At 45.6% G+C, this 24,636-nt stretch overlaps 1 protein-coding gene across 1 annotated transcript in view; it reads right to left on the reverse strand.

Moving 5' to 3' along the window:
• OLFM2 (olfactomedin 2) overlaps positions 1 to 24,331 on the reverse strand; it is a 191,375-nt gene extending 167,044 nt beyond the window's left edge. The window contains exon 1 of the mRNA XM_083729214.1: positions 24,015 to 24,331. Coding sequence (XP_083585340.1) covers positions 24,015 to 24,071 — 57 coding nt within the window. The 5' untranslated portion in view covers positions 24,072 to 24,331. The remainder of the gene's footprint in view (positions 1 to 24,014) is intronic.
• Positions 24,332 to 24,636: the final 305 nt, after the last annotated feature.

A 24,636-nucleotide genomic window follows, 5' to 3' on the forward strand; every position in this document is an offset into this window, starting at 1 on the left:
TAAACAAATGAAACAAAGATCCTTTGAATCAGCAAATAAGTGTGGGAAACTGCTAGCATGGCAGTTGAAAAAGAGACAAAAACTTAATACTGTTACAAATCTAGAGATTGAAGGGAGAATGGTTCAGAAACCCGAGGAAATTAGAAAGTGCTTCCAGAGATATTTCAAAGAACTTTATTCACAAGGGCCACAGAAAGATTCGGAGGTGGACCAATTTCTTAAAACCAACGGATTACAGAAAATACCTCAGGAAATGAGAACAACCCTGAATAGTAATATTACACAGCAAGAAATTGAAAGTGCCATTCAGAACCTACAATTAGGCAAATCTCCAGGCCCCGACGGACTTACCTCCAAATACTATAAGGTTTTGAAAGACTATTTGATACAGCCTTTGTTGGAGGTTTGTAACCAGATTATGGAGGGGAGGAAGGCACTGGAAACGTGGAAAGAAGCCTTCATCACATTGATACCCAAACTAGAAACTGAAAAGACTCAGCTGAAGAACTACCGCCCCATCTCACTCCTAAATGTGGATTACAAAATTTTTGCAGATATTTTGGCAAGTAGGTTTAAAAAAGTGCTTAATGAAGTGATCCATAAAGACCAGGCTGGCTTTCTCCCTGGTAGGCATTTGTTTGGCAACACAAGAAACATTATCGACATTTTGGAACTTTTACAAACAAATCTAAATACTAGAGCGGTGTTAATTTTTATTGATGCGGAGAAAGCCTTTGACAATATTTCCTGGATGTTTATGAAGAAAAATTTGGAAGGGATGGGAGTGGGGCGGGGGTTTGAAAATGGAATAGAAGCAATATATTCAGAACAAAAAGCGAAATTGATAGTAAACAATGTGGTGACAGAGGAGTTTAAAATTGAAAAAGGGACACGGCAGGGGTGCCCCCTATCCCCCCTATTGTTTATTTCAGTTCTGGAGGTGCTATTGAACATGATTAGAAAGGACCGGTTGGTACAGGGAATTGAGGTCGGAGTGAAACAATATAAATTGAAAGCATTTGCAGATGACCTGGTATTAACATTACAGGAGCCTGTCTCTAGTACTAAAAGAGTGTTAGAATTAATTTCGGACTTTGGTCGGGTGGCGGGATTTAAGCTGAACAAGCAAAAAACTAAGGTTATAGCAAAAAATTTGACAAGTACAGAAACAGATGAGTTTGTGAAAGAAACAGAATTAAATGTGGTTAAAAAAGTAAAATACCTAGGGGTGTATCTGACCTCCAAAAATTTGAATCTGCTTAAGGACAACTACGAGAAATGTTGGTTAGAAATCAAAAGAGATTTGGAAACATGGTCAAGATTGAAACTTTCCTTGTTGGGCCGAATAGCAGCTATAAAGATGAATGTATTGCCAAAAATGCTATTTCTGTTTCAGACCCTACAGGTCGTGGACAAGGTGGAATGCTTTGGAAAGTGGCAGAGGGATATTTCTAAGTTTGTTTGGCAGGGCAAAAAGCCCCGAATAAAGTTTAAGATACTAACTGATGCGAAAGAAAGAGGGGGATTTGCCCTGCCAGACTTGAGGTTATATTACGAAGCTGCAGCCTTCTGCTGGTTGAAAGATTGGATTTTACTGGAAAACACTGATGTCCTAGATCTGGAAGGGTTTGACAATGCTTTTGGGTGGCATGCATATTTGTGGTATGACAAGGTTAAAGTGCACAAATTGTTTAAAAACCACATTGTCAGGAGAGCAATTTTAATGGTCTGGACAAAATATAAAGACTTATTGCAGAGTAAGAGGTGGCTCTCGCCGGTGGAGGCCAAGGCACGTAAGAGACCTAATATGGAAGCCAATTGGCCTAAATATGGGGAAATCATTGAAAAGATTGGAGACAATTGGAGGTTGCAGAGCTTGGAAAAACTAAAAAACAAGGTGCGAGATTGGTTGCATTATGCACAAATTCAAGAGGTCTTCAAAGTAGATAAGAAGGTTGGATTCCAGGTGGAAAAATCGAAACTAGAGACAGAATTGTTAGAACCAAAAAGTAAATTACTTTCGAGAATGTATAACCTGCTGCTTAAATGGAATACTCAGGATGAGACAGTCAAATCCGCCATGATAAAGTGGGCGCAGGATTTGGGGCATAACATTATGTTTGAAGACTGGGAAAGGTTATGGAACACCGGAATGAAATTTACGGCATGTAGTGCCTTGAAGGAAAACATTATGAAAATGATATACCGGTGGTACATGACCCCAGTCAAGCTTGCTAAGATATATCACCTGTCTGATAATAAATGCTGGAAATGTAAAGAGGCGGAAGGGACATTCTTTCACCTCTGGTGGACCTGCCCGAAAGTGAAGGCCTTCTGGGAAATGATTCATAATGAACTAAAAAAGGTACTGAGATTTACCTTACCTAAGAAACCAGAGGCCTTCCTTCTGGGCATGGTGGACCGGAGAGTGTTTAAGAAGGACAGAACTTTTTTTATGTATGCTACTACAGCAGCAAGGATTCTGATTGCAAAATATTGGAAGACACAAGATTTACCCACACTGGAGGAATGGCACACGCAGTTGATGGACTATATGGAACTGGCCGAAATGACTGGCAGAATCCGAGACTTGGGATAAGAAACATTCGAGGAGGATTGGAGAAAGTTTAAAGACTATTTGCAAAAACATTATAAGTTGTATGAATGTTAAAAAACGCACCCTCTAGGAAATTCTAGCTTCAGTAATGTTAAATTAAAGAAATGGAGATTAAGGTACAAGGAGTCAGAGATAGAATAATGAAACAACTTTATTGTGTTAAAATGAAAATGTACATGATTTGGGTTATATTACATTTGAAATTGGGTAACATGATAAAAAAGAAGATATAATAAGTATTGAAACAAGTTAACAAATTGCAGACGTTATGCATCACAGAGAATGCAGGGTTGGGAGGACGTGGGGAAGTCCAACAGATTTGGAAAAAGGAGTAAGAAAAATTTGTAACCTTTCTTCTTTATTTTTGCAATACGTTCTTTATTCTTTTTTCTGTATTATATAAAACTAATAAAAAAATATTATATAAAAAAAAGAGTGGTGGATGTCTGCAACAATAACTGTCTGTTTCCATGAAAGCTAAGGTGAAAATGTTTTGCAAATTAATACTGAGGGGCCTGGACATTTTGCAGGTACATCCCCCAAATTTCCAGTTCTCTCTTCATAACAATGAGAGTAGGTTCTGTTGCTGAGCTGAATAGCAGCAGGCAGGTAGAATGAAAAGTTGAACTAGGATCTAGGATGCATAACAAGATACTAGTCCTGTTGAGGTGTTCACCTCCATGTGTTCTCAGAACATGAGGGGAAAGTAGCTTCACTCCAGACTTTCCTGTGTTGAGGGGGCAGGGGAGATCTGCAGCGGGAATCTTCATGTGGCCAAACGCTGATCCTACAGGGTCTTGATCACACACGGGATTCTAAGCACATTCAGCCCTCAGAAATTCTGCTCAATGTGCAAAGGGTCAAGACTGCAGTCAGCAGGGAGGGGGGCATGGGCGTGAGGGCCAGCTTCTCCCTCCATGCCTTTTAGGGATGTGTGGAGGTGAATACCTGAACAGGGCTAATGTTTCTCACACACACACCCAAATCATATTTTCATGCATGCAGAGAGAGATCAAAATCACTCCTCTCTAGTAGCATGCTCTGATGTTACAAGACAGCCACTAGAAACCCAAACTCTCCATTCTCATTCCACACAACCCCTGGAGAGACACTGGCTGAGTTGCTAATCTCAGCCTGAGCCTCTGGTCTCCTCTTTTTTTTTTATTGGCCAGCCCTTTAACATAATTACAGGGAATCTGCATGTAAATTGTTCATTAATTCAGGCACATTTTGGCAGCATTTAGAATCAGAGAAACCTATTTGGAAACAACTCTCTGCAATAGCGGGAGAAAGAAGAAGGGTTCTCCAAAGGGTGGCTGGAGCAGCATTCTAACTGGGACTCACACAGCCAGGTCTCCTGGGAGGGCTAGTATACAATTTCCCTGCCTCCAGCTGCGTATGAGGTGGACGGGTGGAGGGCCCATTCCATTAAAAAGGAACAAGGCAGGTGCTTGCCAGCAAGAGAGAGGAGAAAGAGATATATCAAGCAGAGCATAAAGAGAATATGGCATTGGACACGGATTCCAAATGCAGCTATGTTTTTTAAAAATAACAAAAACAAAAAAAGAGCTCCTAGCCCCTGGGATTTGGAAGATGCATTGTTTGCAAAGCCTCATTAAATCTCACCAAGAAGAAGTTTGAGCCAAGAGGTCAAGGAACAGAGCTTCTCACCCTTCTCTATGCCTAGGAAAATAAATTATACAAAGCAGTTGAAAATGCAGAATAAACTATGTAACGCTAAGTCTAGTTAGGCAATGTGGGGAACAGGAGCCGGTCAGCTGACACTCAAAATGAGAATTCAAGGAATGCTGCATGCACTCTCACCCAGCTCTATTCAAAGCAGGTGCGGCTCATGCATACGCCCAATGTGTTCACCATATTTTTGAGGAATGTAGTACACAGGCTGAGTTTTAAATTCGGCCACATGTACACAGCAGTGACCTATAAGGGGGGACATTGCCTCTGCACAGCCTTCCCAGTGGCAACAATGCTTGTTGGGACTGCAGCGAGGTGGGGCAGTGGTGGCAAAAGGTTGGTGGTGGCAGCAGGCACAGGCAGACCCACATCCGGCATGGCTGTCACACCGGTGCTTTGCCCTACCCTTGCCCCACTACCCTGCCCTGCCCAGCCCAGTTCTAGTGGGTAGCAACACTACTGCAGCTGGGAAGGCAGTGCAGGGGTAGCATCCCAACTCGCATGCATGTACGTACATCATTCACACAAACATCAGCGCATGTACAGGAGAACATATAGACAGCCCTACTCTGTTGAACTGAAATAGGTGCTGCAAGATCAGGTCCCTCTAGGCTCTGGGCTCCAGAAGATCCCTGATAACATAATCAGAGTTTACCAGGGCCTAGAGGAGGGAAGGGGAGGAAGTGGTCTCCCAAGCTGATGTTGGAACTCCAACTTTCTTCAGTCCCAGGCAGCATGGCTGATGGTCAGATATAATGAGAATTGTAGTCCAACTCTGAAGGGTGCCAGCTCCCCACCCCTGGCCTAGATGCCTCCAAGAAAGTCCAGATCATTTCAACCCCAAACTGAGGGCACTGCAGCTGATTCCACAAGCAATTGATTCCACAAATCTACCACCCAAGCCCAGTATTTCCAGAGTTCAGGACCATGGCACATCAGCTACAGATCTGCAGTGAAATCACAGATGGGTATCCAGATCCCTCCTTGCAACAAAACAAAGCCACAGGTGAGATTTCCCCATTGATTCCAGTTCAACCCCCCTCCCCCCAGGCAACAGAGCTGGTCAAACGAAAGGGAACATTCAATGTACCCCCAAATGCTTTCTTGCCTTTAGGCAGGTTGAGTTCCAGAAAACAATCAAATCCTCATGGAAAATTCTAGCCCACCCATATAACTTTTCCTTCCCAGGAAAGGGAACATACAGCTACTAATTGCATAGTGGAATGTGGAGAGGGTGGAGTGAATGTGACACAGTGTACTTTAATTTTCAGTGGTGAATCTTAAAACAATAGGCTGTTAAAAATGGAAGCTATAAAAAGGGGCATTACAATAATTGAATACCTCAGCTCTAAAGCAGTGAAGCTTTTTTCCTTTCCTTTTCCTGAAATGCTAAGCTGCAAAATGAGGGTAAAGATTCCTTTCCATCAAACATCTGTCTGTGTAAAATGTAAACATCTGTCTATATGAGCTCTGGCCAAAAGACCTGCATCAGCCTTCACCAACCAGATGCTCTCCAGATTTTATGGACTACAACACCCATCAGTACCTGCCAGCCCCAGCTGGCTGAGGCTGATGGGCAATGTAGTCCAGAATTCCTATAAGACAACAGAAATATATATATATATATATATATATATATGCAGGTTTTGGTGTCCTCGGGTGTCTTCCCGTGTAAAAGTTGGGGTGTCTAGGCGACGTTTCGACGAGGTCTCACTCGTCATCTTCAGGCTGGTGCTTTCGGCTTCTTGTTACTGGAACAGAGCGGGATCTCAATGTTTGAGTTCCTATAAATACTGTAGAGGGGGTGTGGTGTCTAGCCTCCAATGTTCTGGGCAGAGAGGAAGTTCCCAGGCTAGTGTGCCTTTTCTTCTTTTGTTCCTTAATTACTTGAGAGATACCTCAGTACCATCCAGTAGCCAATCCATGGTGGCACCTCCGGATGCTGCACCCCCCTGCAATCCCTACACAGATCTGGCTGACACAAGCCACAAAACCACAGCTCGCCCCTATACACGAAGCCAAGCCAAAGCACAACTAAGTGCAATACAGCCATCTTCTCAGGAAAACTCTTCACAAAGTTCAAGAGGTCAAGACACAAAGACTTTAGCAACTAATCCACACCTAATGACCCACCTAAGTGGTACTCAGGATATCACTCAAGAAATCACTCAAGGTATCTCTCAAGTAATTAAGGAACAAAAGAAGAAAAGGCACACTAGCCTGGGAACTTCCTCTCTGCCCAGAACATTGGAGGCTAGACACCACACCCCCTCTACAGTATTTATAGGAACTCAAACATTGAGATCCCGCTCTGTTCCAGTAACAAGAAGCCGAAAGCACCAGCCTGAAGATGACGAGTGAGACCTCGTCGAAACGTCGCCTAGACACCCCAACTTTTACACGGGAAGACACCCGAGGACACCAAAACCTGCATTCCTGTACCCGTGAAAATCTACGAAAGCAAATATATATATATATATATATATATATATATATATCAATCACTTTAACATACACCAAAAAGAAAAAAAACAAATATCCATCAATATAAAACACAAAAGAAAATTGATACATCAAATCATAATCTCAAAATCTTTAAATAAAAATGGTCTTTTTCTATAGACCTGTCTCCTTATGGAACAGAAAGTAAAAGTTTTGCAGGACTAGACTAGGTTAACTATGCCTAATGTACGTACTCGTCCAGTTTTCCAATGTTTTCAAGAAGACTGTCAGCTTGACCCACAAAAACCAGCTCCTTCCCAACAGGTGTGTGTGCATGCAGACTTGAAGGCCCATACATAGCTCAGTGGGAGAGCACCAGCACTGCAAGCAGAAGGTCCCAGGTTCAATCCCTGGCATCTCCAGTATCTGAAACCCTGGATAGCCTCTGCCAGTCAATGCAGACCAGAAGTAGGGAACTGGCTCTGGCCAATATGTGCTGCCAGGGAATCCCACTTGCAAATTTAAAAAATGGGAGCTGCCTCTAAACTCCCAATTATTCCTTTCAAGCTGCATCTGTCTCTGCCCCACACCTGACATCATGTGTGGGGCAGGTGGCATGATTTGTGGGAGATGGCCTTGTGATGAGCCTGATTAGGGCTGCATGCCAACGGTCCCCCACCCTTGACGTGGATGATGCTGAGCCAGAAAAACCAATGGGTCTGATTCAGAATAAGGCAGATTCCTATGTTCCTAACAAAGGCCTTCCTCAATAAATGTGTGCTTGGTTCTTCAAATATACGGTGATATTGTACCTGCTCCTGCAACAGCCCACCTTCATACCTGTAGGGAAGGGAAGGGCTCCATCCTAATCTCCAGAAAATGGACTGGCCATTTGTATGGTGTGCAGTGGTCACAAGAAGCACCAACGCAGCACATTTATATCCTTTCAAATCATCATCCACCCAAAGAGACTGTGAATCAAACTTACCGGCAAAGTTTGCTAGTAGTGAGATGACAATCTGACAACCATTCCAGTAATACCCTGCCTGCCGTCACCTGCAGATTGTAGAAGATGGGTATGCACAAATGAAATCCTTTTTCATAGCAAGTCTGTTTTTGCTAGTTTACAGGAAAATGACCAAGGTCTTTTTATGAGAAAGACGGTGGTGGGGCAGCAACTTGAGTTGGCTTGTCTTGGGCTGCCATGATGTATGCATGTATGAAAGAGCTGTGGAAGTGCTCCTATGCCTCTGACATGCCCAGTCCCAAAGCACATACACACCCTTCAAGAGCCACTGGCGCCCGGTTGACATTGCAAGACCTACAGCAGCTGACAGAGAATGTTCATTGTGGATCCCTCTAGTTTCAGTGGAAGAAACCTGGAAGCAGGTTTTCCAGGGATGACTGGGCCACTAAGGAAATGGAAACCAGGGGGTAGTGTTGGGGAGATGAAAAGAAGCATAGGACATTGATCAGGAACTAACAGAAGAAGCAAAATAGGAAGGTCAAAAGTTAGTTATATGCATACCACAAAGGAAGGAAGAATTATTGGGAGGATGTAGGCCTCTAGGAATACCTACCGGTAATTAGTGGGCAAACAGGGGGACACCAGCTAACTCCCACAAATGAAAGGATCTCCTTTCACTTCTCCCTTCCCATATTCCTGAACATCAGTAAAACCATACTGGGAAAGGTCACCACCTGCATCCTCGGGAGTACTTCTTACCCCAAGGATATTTAGTTTTCCAAATCAGATTGCTCAGAAAGCATTCTTGGTGCTTACACAACTTTAAATGATGTTAGGATGCTATCTTCCAATCCATCACACCCACTCATGCTTATGAGAGACAAGCACCCTCCAATTCACAGTTTAGTTATAAGAAAAACCCAGAATAAGGTTCAGTGGACCTTTGCAATACCACCTTGCTCATCCTCTAGATATCGCATAATATTATCTGTACTAGCCCAAATTTAATATTTTAACAAATTGTTGAATGTATTTTCTCACAAAATATTGATTGGCTATGTTTAATGACAGCAATGTCAAGGTAAGATGCACTTTGGAGAGGAGGTGATTCTGCCTAGATCAGCTTAATAGGTTCAGGCCAATGGCCCATCTAGCCCAGCACCTTGATGCCCACATGCAGGACCTGAGAACAGCAGCACTCTCCCCACTCGGAATGACCAGCAACTGGGATTCAGAGGCAGGCTTCCTCCTGGCAGCAGAGCTGGAGCACAGCCATTGTGGCTGGCAGCCATTCCTCCATTACAATCGTTACGGAAATTACAGGGGGGGGGGCACATCTTTAAAGTTGTTAAATGTTACAAATATTATGCCTGAATGTATCCTTTCGACTAGACAGCTCAGGGAAGATACCTAGCTTTATGAATCATATAAAATCAATTTCTCCATTCCATTTTTGCCCTTGGAAAAAGGACTCTTTTCCCTGCCACCTCCCCAAGCTTGAAGACGTGTATACACACTTCCTACCCCAGGAAATGGCCAGAGGTGACAATTGTTGGGCTCATTGTTCTCCAAGGGAAGACAAATCTCATCACCAGACTTGTCTCAGGCTCCAGACATGCAAAGGAAATTCTATTGTACTTTTGGGTGGTGGGTACTAAAGACATGTTTGCCTATGCTAATCTTATACAGTGATACCTTGAGTAAAGAACTTAATTCGTTCTGGAGGTCCGCTCTTAACCTGAAACTGTTCTTAACCTGAGGTACCACTTTAGCTAATGGGGCTGAGGAGATTTCACCCCTCCCATATCCAAGAATCTGCTGATGTTCTCTGCTGATTCTCCAGAGAGGAGGGGGCGGTTTTCTGCTCTCTACTTATTTCGCTCCAGCCTCACATCAGAGAGAGAGAGACTGAGTGTTAGAGAGAGATCATGTGTATAGATAAGGTTGATGCTAAGAGCAGCTGCAGACACTCAGTGCAGTTCAGCATTTTCGTTTAGACCTCATTTAGCTCTGTATGTGCTGGTCCAGGGGGGAGGTTACCGTGGGGCAAGGTCCAGGACCTGAGTTGAGGGTTGGCAGACAGTCCTCCTCGGGCGAAGCGGGGTCCACAGCGGGAAGCCAGGCAAGGACAGGAACTCTGGGGGAAACAGGACTGGATGCTGGCCAAAACAGCTCATCAACGACGTTGCTCCCGCAACCTGGGACCGGGCTAACTGGCCTTTATCTTCTCTGAGGCCAGGGGCAGTCCCGGCCCCCAGGAGACGCGCCTCTCCTGGCCTTAAGGCGAGCACTCCTCCTGGGAGAAACCAGTTCCCTTTGCCTCTCTGCCCTGAGCCTCTGCAGTTCAGGAGAGGCTGAAGGGTTACTGGGCCCAGGGGAAGACTCACTTGTAGGCACTGAGTCCTCAACCACCTCTGGAGCCAGAGTGGATTCACCTGGTGCCTGCTCCTGAGGATCTGGCACAGGTGCAGGGGCTTCAGAATCAAGGCCCTACTCCAGTTCAGCCGGCCCTGGAGGCGGGGACTCCTGTGCAGGCTGGGATTCCTCCGGTTCAGCCTCTGAATCGGATTCCTAGGCCATCACACTGTATATAGTTGTAGATAGAATAAAGAAGATATTCTACAGAGCTGCTCTCCGAGTCGTTTATACTCTGCTATACTCTGCTGTGCGACGACTGTCTTCTTGTAAAAGTGAATCCAGTGCTCACAACTCTAAGCTGTGAGTCCACAGCACTTTGACCTGTTCCTGTGCAGAAGGTGGTCTCTGGAAGTGCTACTCAGCTCACCTAGCCCAGTCGGGGCTGAAGTGGATAAGTCCAGTTGGTGGCACTGGCTCAAGGGCGATGCTGACAGGGGCCTCCCGCTGCCGCCCCGCCTCGCGATTTCTGTTCTCATCCTGAAACAAAGTTCTTAACCTGGGGTATTATTTCTGGGTTAGCGGAGTCTGTAACCTGAAGCGTCGGTAACCCGAGGTACCACTGTACTTGGGTGTTGCCCTGACATATCTGTCTATGCTAATCTTGTGTAACTGTCCCCTTTTGTGACATGTTAGTGATGTAGCAATGATATATTGATGATGCTGGGTGAACTGTATTCTGGGATATGATGGGAATGTTTTAAAAGTCAACGTCGCCCCATGCTCTGGGTTCACTCTCTGCTGTTGAATAAAGGATCTAAGTGTTTTGCTCCAAATTGCTTGGCTGGATTTTCCTTCTTTTACTGACTGCATGGACCCGTGGGAGACTTGTACTCCGACAAGCCGGGCTGTTGAGTAGTCTCTCAACCCGGAATTTTCCTTAGCAGATGGCACCCCATGTGGGGCTAGTGGGTCTCCTGTGTGGTTTGGCAGGAAATTTTGGATTTTCCAGCGTGCACCAGGCAAACTTAGCCCGGGGAAAGTGTCCTGATCTCAGGCCATACTGCATAGGTGGTAACTAGCTGGCCTCAAAGGACCCAGCCAGGGAGCAAAGGCAAGATCCAGCTGGCTTGTTTCATTGATCCTGGGATCGCTAGGAAGACATGTGAGTATAGGTTAAAATCCAGTGCACTGGTGGGAGTGGGGTGGCAATTTCCTGGCAACCAAATTCTCTGCCCTCTTCCCTATTGTTCTTTCTTGACATTCTCTCGGTCATTCTCTCAGTGAGAGAGCCTGTGGACCACCACTCAACTCAACAGGGGAGTTTTGAGCTCAATACCTTCTCTTAATCTCCAGCCAACCACCCCAAAGAGAGCCTGCATTAAGACGCAGAGGACCGGCGTCAAAACCCACCTCTACACACACAGTGCTGTCTCTCTGAAAGCAAGGGGCTGGAAGGTCTGTTCTTTCTGTCCTCACCCCAGCCCCACCAGTTGAGTCATGTAACACGTGTGTCATGCGTGAACTTGCTTCTGAAAGCAAGGGGGTGTTCTGATGCAAAATTTCTATCCAGGGAGCACCTGACCTGGCACCACGCTTCATGGGTGTCCAATAGAGTCCATTTTCTCAAGTTTGTAATGATAGGTAGGAGGTTGCCAGGAGGGATAGCCTAGCAGGAGCTAGGGGGACACGGCAGAGTGGAAAGGAAGCACCCATGGAATATGGAATAAGGGTGAGGGCCAAAGGTCTGGGAAGGAAACTAGATAGCTCAGGACTCGGGGTCAACCCTGTGAAAGGTCAGTCCATGAAAAAGTGTCAGATGAGTGGTTGGGACTTGTGGACAGTTTTCAGAATCCTTGTAATTTGCTTTTCCTCTAAGTTTTTATTATCCTGGGCAGCTGCCCAAAGCAGGTATTGAAAAGCAAGGGAGGAGCATGTGTCCCCTCAGCTGCACGCAGGGAGCCAGGGGTCCTTTCCCTTTAGTTCTCTTAAAAAAAATAAATTAAAAAACAACAACGCATATATAAAAGTGTACCCAGGCAACTAAGCGTTGTGAGTCCTGCCAGTTTGATTAACTGGTGGTGTTTGAAGAGGCAAGGATGCTCCTAAAACCACTTCATGTAGGACCTCCTACTAACTTCATTTAATGAAACAAACAAGAAGCGAGCCAACTCCTTATGATAACCAACTAAGGATGGAAATATCTATGTTTACATGTTACATGGTGTCTGTTATGTGTGTTGTCTGTTATGTGTATGTGAGTCTGTTCTTTCTGTACCTTGTATCTTTGTCATTTTGTTTTCCTTGTGTAACTTCAGTAAGCTTAAAAAAGCCAGAAAGAAAACCAAATAAATAATTATAATAATCCAGCTTGACCAGCAACTGGGATTCAGAGGCAGGCTGCCTCCTGGCAACAGAGGCAGAACACAGCCATTGTGACTAGCAGCCATTGACAGCCTTCTTTTCCTCCAGTACAATAATTTGTCTAATCATCTTCTAAAGCCACTACTTCTAGTGGGAGCCAATTTCAGAGTTCACCATGTGCTGTGTGCACTTGTGGTGTGATGAAGTTGGTGTGAACCTAGTGCATGACCTACCTGTGGAATATGGAGGCCATCCCAGAGAATAATGCATCCTTTAGCAAGATGGTGCTCTCCACATGTTCTCCCCTTAGTCTCAGCTACATTCAGCTGGGCTAGCTATTGCTCATGGGATCTGTAGTCCAAAACATCTGGAAGTCACTAGGCTAGTGAAGGCTGGAATAAGGGAACAAAACCCTCTCTTGCCCCAAGCATTTCTCCTTTCCTAAATTTCATCATTCAAACTGCTGAGCAAATGGAAGCCCAAGGCAGAAGCAGAAACCTCTCCTTCAGTAGCCTCTCTTATCCAAGGGCAGGAGGAAGAACCCTTGGCCAAAATCTCATGGACTGCTTCCAAACAGCCACAGCAAGAGCAGCAAAGCTCTTGGCAGCCTCCTGAATATTCAGTAGGCATTCAGTAGGCAAAGCCAATGTGAAGAAAGGACTTGCAGCCCCCAGTGAATATTCAAGAAGCCAAGCTGTGTAATTAAAAAACCGCTGGGCAAACTGAATAAAAGAAACTAAGTGTACCACCCACCTTCAGTTGGCTTCCAAGAACAGAAGCACAGTTAAAACCAAGTTATGCAAGGGGGCGGGGGGGCTTCAAAGTCTTTTCCTTGCTGGACAGCCAGGTTAAGTAAGGGATGCATCACAGAAGATAATAAACCAACATGGATACACCCACAGTCTGTAGCACATGCAGCAAACCTGCATATTTTTATGGGCTTAATGATTATTAACTGATCCCAATCCATCAACTAAAACTTTGCTCAATTGATCATTGGCGTCTGCTCTTACTCAGAGATGGCCAATTTTAAGTGGCAAGGTTCCATTACACAACAACAAAACAGAAGGCTCACCGCTGGAAGAATGCTCAACAGGAATCCACATTTACGTCTGGGCAAATTTATGTTTGCACAGTTAAAACTCCCATAGAATGTAGTGTTGGCCTCCAACTGTGAAAGCTTTAAAAGTGGATTAGACAAATTCATGGAGGATAAGGGTATCCATGGCTGCTAGCCACAATGGCTGTCTACTACCTTCACTGTCAGAGGTGCTATGCCTTGGAATCCCAGTTGCTGGGAATCACAGGTGGGGAGAGTGTTGTCCTCAAGTCCTGCTTGAGAGCATCACATGAACATCTGGCTGGCCACTGTCACTGTGAGAACAGAAGTTGTTGGACTCCGGATCCCACCAGCCTCAGTCCATATAGGCAATGGTCAGGGGTGATCAGAGCTTTAGTTCAGCAACAACTGGAGGGTCACAATTCCTTTCAGCATCCTGTTCTCACAGTCACAGTTTTCCTCTTGCTTGCATGGGTGAAAGCGAGGTGTTCTGGGGGTGGGGAGCTCATCACCTACAAGGTTAACTTAGTAAGAGATCACTTGACTGTATTACATATAGAGGAGAAAGTAAGAGGCTGCAGCAACAAGAGGGAACCCAAAACTAAGGGATGGATATGATGAGATTTCCACCCTCCCCATGTGTTTTGCTACTGTAGCCTCTTAAATCTGTCCCCATTCAATGGAGACTGAGAGCTGAAGTGTTTTGTTTTTTTTCAGTCTTCTGAACAGCAGGAGGTGGGGATTATCTTTCTGATTTAATCGGTGGTGCTTTTGAGAGAGCTCTCCATCTCTACTACAAATGCTTGTGGCTATTTCACACATCAGAGATGAGCCTGGTTTTTACTACCAGATGCATGCTCAATACTGAGCTGTGGCCAATGACACACATTTGGTGATTGTACCTATGTAATGCATGCATCAGCATGCACACATCTGATAATACTGTCCTTTCCTTTTTATTTACCCACTGAAGGATATACATTGAAAGCAGCATAGGTGGTACACCTTGAAGATCCAGACACTTCCCCAAACAGCTTCGTTACGTCAATTCAAGGGAACGATTTAAGAATAGCCAAACAACTTCACCCCACCCTGCAACATACAAAAAGATTAAATCTTCTCCCAAAGCCCCACTCCAAACCTCATCTCCTGGCCATTATTTTAATCAGAGAAAACCTGTACAATGCCTTTCCAAAAAACAAAAACCAGGCTTGGGAAATACAATTCAGAACTCTAATGATTTCTCTCAAAAAGAAGAAGAAAACACAATGGATTGAATGGATTGAATAGAGACTCTGGCATTGTGAGTCACTCTATCAGTCTCTATAGCGTTTTTGCTATTTAACCCACTATTGTCTCAAAAGTATTTGATGTGCTAATTAGAGGAAACACAGGAACCAAAGCAATGCTGCTTTCAGTGAACTATATACAATGTGAATTGAGCCATGTTATCCCAAACCCATTCACTTACAATACCTATTTATTATTTTGGCTGGATTTTGGCTGTCAGAATAAAACAAAATGCAAAAGCAGGATTTTAATGTTCATTTTGAAAATGCTAATTCTCTCTGTGTGTTTTCTCATCCTCAGTCTTTGTAACATGATAGGTTAGAAATCTGAATGCACAAGTTGTGTTTCCTTGAGGCAGACTTTGGGTTCAGTTAGTTGACTTTGTATCACCATTCTCAGCCATCAGAAGAGTGCCTTTGCTTCCTAATCCCTTGTGCAGAAAGGGAGAACTCAACCACAGCACAGCACAAAGCAGCCACTTAAAAAACAACAACCTTTTGTTAAATAAGAATTATGAAAGGTACAGACCCTACAATGAATCACTTTTCTAAGGTCATTAGAGACAGATCACATGAATGTATTTAGTCACATTAGGATTGTGCTTCTATATTACCAACAAGTACATCAGACATCAGATTTTCTGTTAAGCATTAAAAGCTTCTTTAGGGAAGACTACTGTATTTTATTACTTTGTTAATACTTTGTTGGAAGCCACCCAGAGTGGCTGGGGAAACCCAGCCAGATGGGCAGGGTATAAATAATAAATTATTATTGTTGTTGTTGTTATTATTATTATTATTATTATTATTATTATTCCTAATGGAAATGTTTTGATTAGGAAAGAGGTTTATTATAGGGGGGAAACCTCTGTAGTTTTCACATGAGATTAACACACATGTGTGTTTTGCTGCATGCTGCTGCCGCTGGGACCTCACAGCTTTGGGTGAGATCTTGCGGAGCTCTTGCGAGCTAGCTCAGAGCTTGAGCAACTGTAGCTCTGTGAGGAATGAGCGTTTCTCCTTGGGGGGCAGAAATCACCACAAAGGGAGAGGGCTGTTTGCTCTTCCTAGATAAGAACAGATACATATGAAACTTTGCTCCCACTCTCTCAGCTCACTTCTGGGCTCATCTTTCATTTTGTACCAGGCTTTCAGGGGGAAAGGCAAAATCAGCACGGGAGGTGAGGGTGTTTCTATCTTTCTCTAAAACCTGGAGAAATTGAGGCGCATACCCCACCCATTTTCTGTGATCTGTAAAGGAGATCCCAGCCCTTCCTGCAGCAGCCTGTTCCACTGCTTAACATCTCCTTGCTGTTGAGAATGTTTCTCCTAAAGTTCCACCCCCTGGAAGGAGCAACAGAGAACAAGCCTGGCTGGGAGTTGCAGGGAAGCAATCTCAATTGAAAGTCCAGTTCAAATTTGTGGATAATAATTATTTATACCCCACCCATCTGCCTGGGTTTCCCAACTACTCTGGGCGGCTTCCAGCAGAATATTAGAATACAACGATTCATCAAATGGATCCCTGATTAAAAAGCAGGACTTCTTCTATAGCATGGCTTCCAGTAAGGCAAGAGATTGCACCTTCTTAGGTTATAAATGCCATTACAACTGCTGTGTGATCATTTCTTAGAAAAGGATTGCCATCTTGCATGTAATGTTTACCAGATGTACATTGTAAGTGCTCTAATAAGGGACTGAGTGACTTCAGTTTTTCTACCGACTATCTGCAGGCTGTACTGCACTCCTTGCCCTGAGGGTAGGAGAGAAGAAAGAAGCTGGAGGAACTCATGCCTTCCAGCTCCCATTGTGGGCCCTCCCTCCCCACAAGTGTTACTGCAGGGCCATCTGAAGGACCATCTTGCCCTGAGGGGAGTAGCAGCAACTTTTTCCAAACAAAGAAGTTATCTTTTCCATTGTAGTGTACCTTTTTTTGTACATTGTAAACACAAGCATATGAGAACAAGGACAGCAGAGAAGGTGCATCTGACTTCAAAAGTCGGTTCACAGATGTATGCTTCTCACTTGAGAACTGAGACTTGCGTATGTGAGTGGGCCATCATGGATAAAATGTCACTGACAAAACCATCTTTCATGCCACACAAGCACAACCCTCCTTAGTTCATATCAGCAGCCAACAGTCAAGTGTAAGGAAATCAAGAGATGTTCATGCCGGTGTGAACCAAGCTCAAGTATTAAATTTCACTGAGCTCAAACCAGAAACCTTGGAAACAAGGTGAGGTTCTCTTCAGCCAAGACTCTGGTGACTATGAACAAAACACACTCCATCTTCTGTTTCTGCCTTCAGATCCCCACCACTAAGGTTAGCTCTTCAGTTGTCCTCCTATACCTGGTCACATATCCTCATTTTGTCATGTATTGCTTTACTTCACTTCTTCTTCTTTCCTTCCACACTGTGGTTTAACACTGGACCTCTTAGTAACCCATCCACACAGCTGGGAGAGCTGTGGATGTTGTTGGACTCCAACTCTCATCAGCCTCAGCCAACATGGCCAATAGCCAGAGGTGATGGTGCTTGTCATCTGACAACATCTAAAAGGGCCACTGGTTGCTTACTCACTCCTGCCTGACAATATTTTGCAGTGTAGCAGTCTGCCTCTTTTGCCATGACAGCTGGACCTTGATTCTTCAGAGGCCTCAACACCATGCAACTTGACAACGAAATAAGATATTATGCATTTTACCCCAGCTGTGGGCACTACAGAACCTCATTTGGCAAGCTATAAATCTAAATATAAATAACACACCAACAATCCTACCACCAATCCCAATCCCAGGTCTACGTCTACAGAAGACCCCCACATTTTCTCCACCATCCAAAATACAGCCAAGAAGACAGAAAAGAGATGGGGCTTAACTCCCTCCACTTCACACCATCAACACAACTGGTCTCCATTATTAAAAACAAAACCTCTTTAAGTAAAAGTTAGGAACACATGCATATGTCTGACCTTTCTAAACACTGCAGGCTCTTTTACCTTGGGCAAAATCTATCTGACACCTGCTGTTTGCAGCTGCACTGAATAGAGTAGGTTCATTCTTCTGAGAAACCAAAGCACGCAGGTCTGGTTGGAGGGTGTGAGGCTTAGCAGGCTAGGATTCAAAACCAAAAGGAATAAGGGTGCCTCTAAGCACATGAAGTGTTTCATAAGAATACTAGCCACTGACTAACTGCATCCCACTTATACCTGTGTAGGATTAAAAAACAAGGCTTCCCCCAATGGTTTTCAGTCAAATCTTAAGAGCCCAGGGCCTGGATACGAATGGACTCCCTCAGACGTCCACAGATTGTAACTGGCATATGCAGCCAGTCACTGTTTTCTTTTGCACCTTCCTCCCTTTTCCTGGAAGCATTCCCAGCAGCGGCCAGTTGATTCCCACCCTTCCACTGCACCAGGACTACTCACATTGGCAACTGCCGGGGCCCCAGCATAGTGCTCAGCCCCGGCACCTGGGCCTGTGAGCCCATTTTAAATTACCCACAATACACCCAGCAGAGTATTGCTCATTGGAGACCAGCATTTTAATTTCCCGTGATGTCCTGGAGCAATTATTCCTCAGGGACATTACAGTGAACTAAAATGATGGCTGGCCTGAAGCTACCTCAGAGATCCCAGTGCTGCTGCTTGTCAGCACCTCAGCCGGCAGTTTTGCCTTCCATGGAGACCCACTTTGTGGCTCCCTTCCAGCTCTACAATTCTATGATTCTATTATTTAAGTGGTATTGCATCAGGATCACCAATATGGCACCCATAGGTGCAATGGTGCCCTTTAGAGTTTCCCCGGTGCCTCTGAGTTCACCCCTCCCCATTCAAGCTTCCTGCCCCCTTGATCTTGAGGTGGTGCAAGTGGTTAAGTTACTCTCCCTTGAAAAGTGTGTATAGCCACAGGAGGCAGTTGAAAGAGTGGTGCTCCTTCCCGCCTCCTCTTTCAACCAGATGACTTTTATCCAGATGCCTTGGGAAATGAATGTGTGCACGCACACATTTCCCCTCTCGTTCTCTTAGTGGTGGGTGGTGGGCAGAGAAGTGACCTGAGGGTCCCATGGCACTTGCTCAAAAATCCAAATGTGACCACAAGACTAAAAAGGTTGACAACCCCTAATATACATGCTGCACAAACTATCAAGCTTTTAATTGTATTCGCTCTTGATATTTGCTGTTCTGTTAAATCCCTTACCATGCCTGCAGTTTACATCAGAAATTCATTACAGAGTGAAGAGGGGCCAGGTGATAGTCTATGACCACATTTTAATCATGGCTTAATTGAGCAACTGCTGTTTTTTTAGGGGGGCACTGGTATAGGGGTTTAAACACTGTAGTTTTTGCCTAATTTTGTAATGTTGGGAGAAAAGCAAGAGATGACAAATTTGTTAATACACTGGAGTTCATTGCAACTAGGAATCTGTTTATCAGTGGGCAGGGAACAGGGAGGTTGCCCACAAATTTGACTTTGCTACTTTGTACATGTAGCACACACGGGTAGAATTATAGTTTCAATTCTATTTTCAATTTCAAAACAAGATACACACACACACACAAATCCACCCACCTATTCAAATCCTGTCAATTTTAAAATAAATTTAGTCTGCCATCCTTTCAATACTGTCCAGGGACATAGGGAGGGGGGTGCGGTCCGCCCTGGGTGTAATCCCTGAAGGAGTGACAAAATGGCACACTATGGGGGGCATCAAATACCATGGGGCCTGACCTGTAGTGCTCCTGAGCCACGTGTCTCTCCTGGGAGTGACATGGTGGCTCGGGGCCCCACGCTGCCCGAAACGGCAACGTGAGGCTTGCGCCCACCTGGTGGACTCTGTGGGTGGGTGGCTTGCCCCACTCCTGTCGCTCCGGGTGCTGGAACAGCTAGCTACGCCCCAATACTGTTCATGGCATAATTGAGCCCCTAAAACTTTTCTGCATGGAATTTGGCTCACAAAATCACACTACACCACAAATTCTAAAATTGTGATGCGTTGGCTTTCTTTCAGCAGTTAGCATAAGAATAAAACCAAAGGGTTAAAAATAACTCAATGGTGTGTTTGCTTTAGGAAATGAAAACATTGAAATTTTGCGAGGTTTCATTGCTCATAAACATAACCACTTAAGTTTGCAGATTTTGCAATGGCCACCAGAATTTTGAGATCAGAATTCAAAAGTGAGAAAAACCCAATATTCAACCTGCATTCCTGTTGGTGTTTTAAATGGCAGTGTTCTCTTGATCCTCATGTCTACTATAATATGGTTCATTTCTCTCTCACTCACTCATCTACCCATACAACACATTCCTGCTATAAGAACAAGTTTATTTTAAGAGCAAGTTTCTAGAACTCATTACTCTCTCTCTCTCTCTCTCTCTCTCTCTCTCTCTGTGTGTGTGTGTGTGTGTGTGTGTTTTAAAAAAGTCTGCCAACACAGCCCTCCTCCCTGAAGAAGATGGATAGGACAATTACGCTCTTTCTCTTATCAAGGATGCCACTTTCTCTTATCAGGGATGAGGAAGCTGTGGTCCTCCACAGGCTGCTGGACAACTGCCACCATTCCTGACCATTGGTCATGTTGGCTGGGACTGATAGGAGCCACAGCCCACTGGCATCTAAGGGGCCAAAGGTTCCATGGCTTAAGTTGGCACAAAGACAATGGACTCCTTCACCTGCTCTCACCCAGGGTTAACAGCAGAAAGGGCTCTGCCAAAGTCATTTCCTTTTGTACGACAGCTGCTCACTCCCATGCACAAGAAACAGAGAAATGGATATAGGTTGTGAGGATGCTTAGAGGTAGAGTTTCAATGGTGGGTGGGAAGGGGTTAAAGAGCCATTTGACTACATCTCATTTCATATGGAAGTGAGTCAATGGGTAGAGCCAATGTGCTCAGCTCTTTGGCATCTGCTCAGTGGAACATATGGCTTCTGTTTACATTTCTTTTATGAGTATTTTGATAGCAGTCTTCTATTTGTATCACTATGTACATATGGTCTTACTAAGTAATATATGGTCTCTGCTTATAAAGTCAGTGCTAACCAGGTCCCTATTTAACACCAAGACACTGCAATGAAATAATGCGGGGATGAAGAACCTGTGGTCCTCTGGATGTTCCTGGATCCCAACTCCCATCATCCCCAGCCAACATGGCAAGTGGTCAAGGATGATGTGATTTGTAGTCCAACAACATTTGGAGGGCCCCAGGTTCTCTATCCCTGAAGTAAAGGACACAGAAGGGCAAACCAGGACTCATAAAAGTAGTTGACCAGCTATCTGATCCCACCTTTCAGATTTGGAGCTAGAGATGGACTGGTTTTAGTGAATGAAACAAGAGAAAATAGATTCCCTGATGAACCCTTTTCCAAGACTTTGTCTAGTTTCGCTTAAAGCATCTTGTAGATCTCATGCTGATCATGTATTCATAGCCATACTCAATAACGCTCTAGGTTTGTTTAATCTTTTCCCCCATTTGAGCCAGGGTTAGTCAGGGCTGCCTCAAAATCAATTTCTAATAGCTCTGCTCCACTTTGGACTATGAAGAAGTCTTGGAATTCTTCTGAGCATCTGTAGAGCTAATGGAAGACCCACAAACAGCCTTCTTATATCTAGGGCTGCATGGTGAGCTTTTGGGGGGGAGGATTTTTCTTTTGCTTTTTTTTGGGGGGGGGGTTGATCAGTCAGGACACAGGTGATTGGTCAGGACACAGTGATCAACCAGGAGACCCTGTGATCGACCTGTAGATCACAAGTGACTGGTTCGACATACCTGTCAACATCTACTTTAGATCAGTCACCCTTAAAATGAGTGTGAATGCCCGCCTTCTAGCACTTTGTGTGGGACCCTGTTGTGGGAGCATGAGCAATATGATAACATTTTTCTTTGAGCAGTGCTTGTTTTGCTCAATCTTTCTACCTTCCTGGATCACCATATTTGCCAAGGAAACTCAAGCACACCTGACTAAAAACCCTTGAGAACACTGACACACTGCAAAAGGGGGCAGTATGTTTTGAAGTACATCCAGTTCATTGGTGTCACTGGACAGGCTTTTTGGGCCCTCCCTGTTGGCCACATGAACTGAAAGCATGGCCTTGAAGAAGGGTGGGCAGACTTTAGGCATGCAGGATTGACTTTCTTGGTGGTTTTTTTTTACTAGAACCCCATCAACAGGACTACTGATCAGGAGGGATCAGATCTACATATAGGGTGGAATTCAACTATCCAATGACATACATAGAACAAGGTTCACTCTTGCAACAGGACTTTCCACCTCCTCCAATGTGCCTCCCCCACTTCTTACATCTGCTCTGGAGGGTTGCAGGAAGCTGTAGCACAGGTTTAGTGGACATGCAGGGGCGAGGAGCCCCACTGCATGAACGGACCTTGTTCTGTGCACACATACCACATTTAGCCCTACACTGAATTCCACCCATAGACTTTAGGATCACATCACCACCTCTGAACACATGCTCAGAGCAGGAATGGATTTTCAGTGTCATAACAGGGCTCATAGTCTTTTCCAGTGGCGTGCAGTGAAATTTCCCATAGGGGAAATTAGTTAGGGCCAGAAGTGCCAGCTTGCGAGGGTGGCGGGTCTGACATCACATGCGAGACATCACATTGTCCTGATGTCACATTGCAGCGTCCTGACATCACATGTGCGAGAATCGTGCCTCCCTCCCTAAGCTGGACAGAAGCTTCCCAGGCTTTGGGATGGAGGCACTAAAGCTGGGCAGGCTTTGGGAAGATGGTGGGTGTGCTCTTTGGCCCCATCAGAGTATTGAGCCTCCCTCCCTAAGCCAGGCAGAAGCGTTTAATTTACTGGGAACATTTATGGGACTAGCCTAGTCCACTGACTGCGCACCACTGGCCCTTTCCCATAAAAAATCAATTTCTGGTTTCTCCCTCTGCTTCCTTCCCTTCAGCAGCCTAATGTTGCAGGCAATTCCTGATTCTCAAATTGAGGAACCCATCACAATTCATTTCTAAATAATGCCAGGATGCCCTGGTTCACTGATTCTCAAATTGAGGAACCCATCACAATTCATTTCTAAATAATGCCAGGATGCCCTGGTTCACTGATGTAGCTGCCTCCTTCATGGTGGCTGGTGCCCATTGAGACTGGTGGGGCAGAAGGCAGAGAAAACAAAAGTGGGCTCAGCCAGAGCCAATCATAGGCAGAGTCAACTGATTCTTCTTTTGTCCCCATCTTGGTTATAATTAGAGCCATGCCTTGCCTGGTTGTAAGTAGATAGGCAGTGCTTCATCCACCCTAATGGACTGGCATCCCCTGGGAGCAGGCATATGTTCATCACAGCAGGACTGTCCCATTCAAAGAATCAACTTACACAAACGTTGACAGAAACAAATAAACTTTCTCAGCCATTGTGAATCAGTGTGTGGAACCACAGCTGCAAAATCTTCAACATGTGTCCTTCCAAATAACTCACTCTCAGCATCCTGATTCCAACCACTTTCAGGAGTGTCTCCCCCTTTTGGGGCAAGACTTGGGAAGAAACTTGTCCATGTTGTTGGCGTTAATGTGTTGGAGACCAGTAAAGACTTCAAGGCCACCTAAATCAACATCAAATTATTATCCTAAGTACAAATTGATGTTGGGAGGGGGGAGAAGAGGAGGAAATCCGATAGACTGATTTGCATATAATGGTGTGTTTCAAGAAATAAGAGGGTCGCTTTTAGAATAAAACCACACTGACCCTAGAGCAGAACTTTGAGAGCCAGATCGAAAATAAAATAAATATACATAGACAAACTCACAGCATGGATGGCAAGAGGACAGAAGCAGGAAAGTGTCTCATAGCATGGAGAGATGGAAAGGTGGGTGTGGACTCAGGAACGGAGGCGGCGGGGAAAACTAAAATGGACAGCGTTGCGCACTAGTCTTGGGGCTTAAAATGCGAATAAATTAACTGGGTGTGGGATTTTTTTTCTGCGAAGATCCGGTCAAATCACACAAACACACACACACACTAGCAAGACTCCGCCCCTTGACCCGTGTTTGGCACTCTTTCCGACTAAGGAGCAGGGGGTGACTTCAGCATCCCCACCCTGACCCTCGCTGGGAGAGAAGGCGCCAACTCTGCTGCCTCAACTCGCGTCCCTCCCTCCACCAACCCCTTCTGGCCAGAGCAGCAGGCTCCGTTTGCGCCCTGCACCGAGGCGCGAGAGCAGAGCGCACCCTTGGGCGCCACGACGGACATTTACCTGAGCCGCCCTGGAGACAGCGATCGACAGCAAGAGCAGGTCTGCGAGGAAGCGCATCGTGCAGGCGCCCAGCCCAGCCCAGCTTCGCCTCGGGCGGGTGCCAGCCAGCCGACTCCCCCCGCCCGGCTCGCTCACTCAGCGGCTCGTCCGCATCCCCGCGCCAAAAAGGTAGCGGGGCCGCTGTCGCCAGACTCCAGCGCGCCCCAGGCGGGCGGATAGACGGGTGGACCGACGGCGCCCCCTTCTTCTCCCCCGGGCAGGGCGAAGGCGAGGGAAAGGCGGTGGCTGCCCGCCGCGGCGGCTGCTGTTGCTGCAGGGGACGGGGGGGGGGGGGCGAGATCCGGCCAAAGGCAGGCAGGCAGGCTCCGCCTAGCGCTGGGCCAGCCAGGCAGCGCGCCCCGTGCGCTCCCACGGCCCCAGCGCCACCTCTCCGAACCGGCGAGGGGAAGGAGGCGAGGACGGCGGGGTCCCAGATTGAAGAGGGGGAGGAAGGGGGGGTCTCCGAGCCGATATCTCATTGGTCCTCTCAAGCCGACCGCCTGCCAATACCGAGCGCTTAGGGGGGCGCGGGGGAGCCCCTTCCCCAGGCTAATAGGGTAGGGAGACACTATGCTCGATATCA

The sequence above is a fragment of the Podarcis gaigeae genome (assembly GCF_964106915.1).
Source record: "Podarcis gaigeae genome assembly, chromosome: 2".
Classification (NCBI taxonomy): Eukaryota; Metazoa; Chordata; class Lepidosauria; order Squamata; family Lacertidae; genus Podarcis; species Podarcis gaigeae.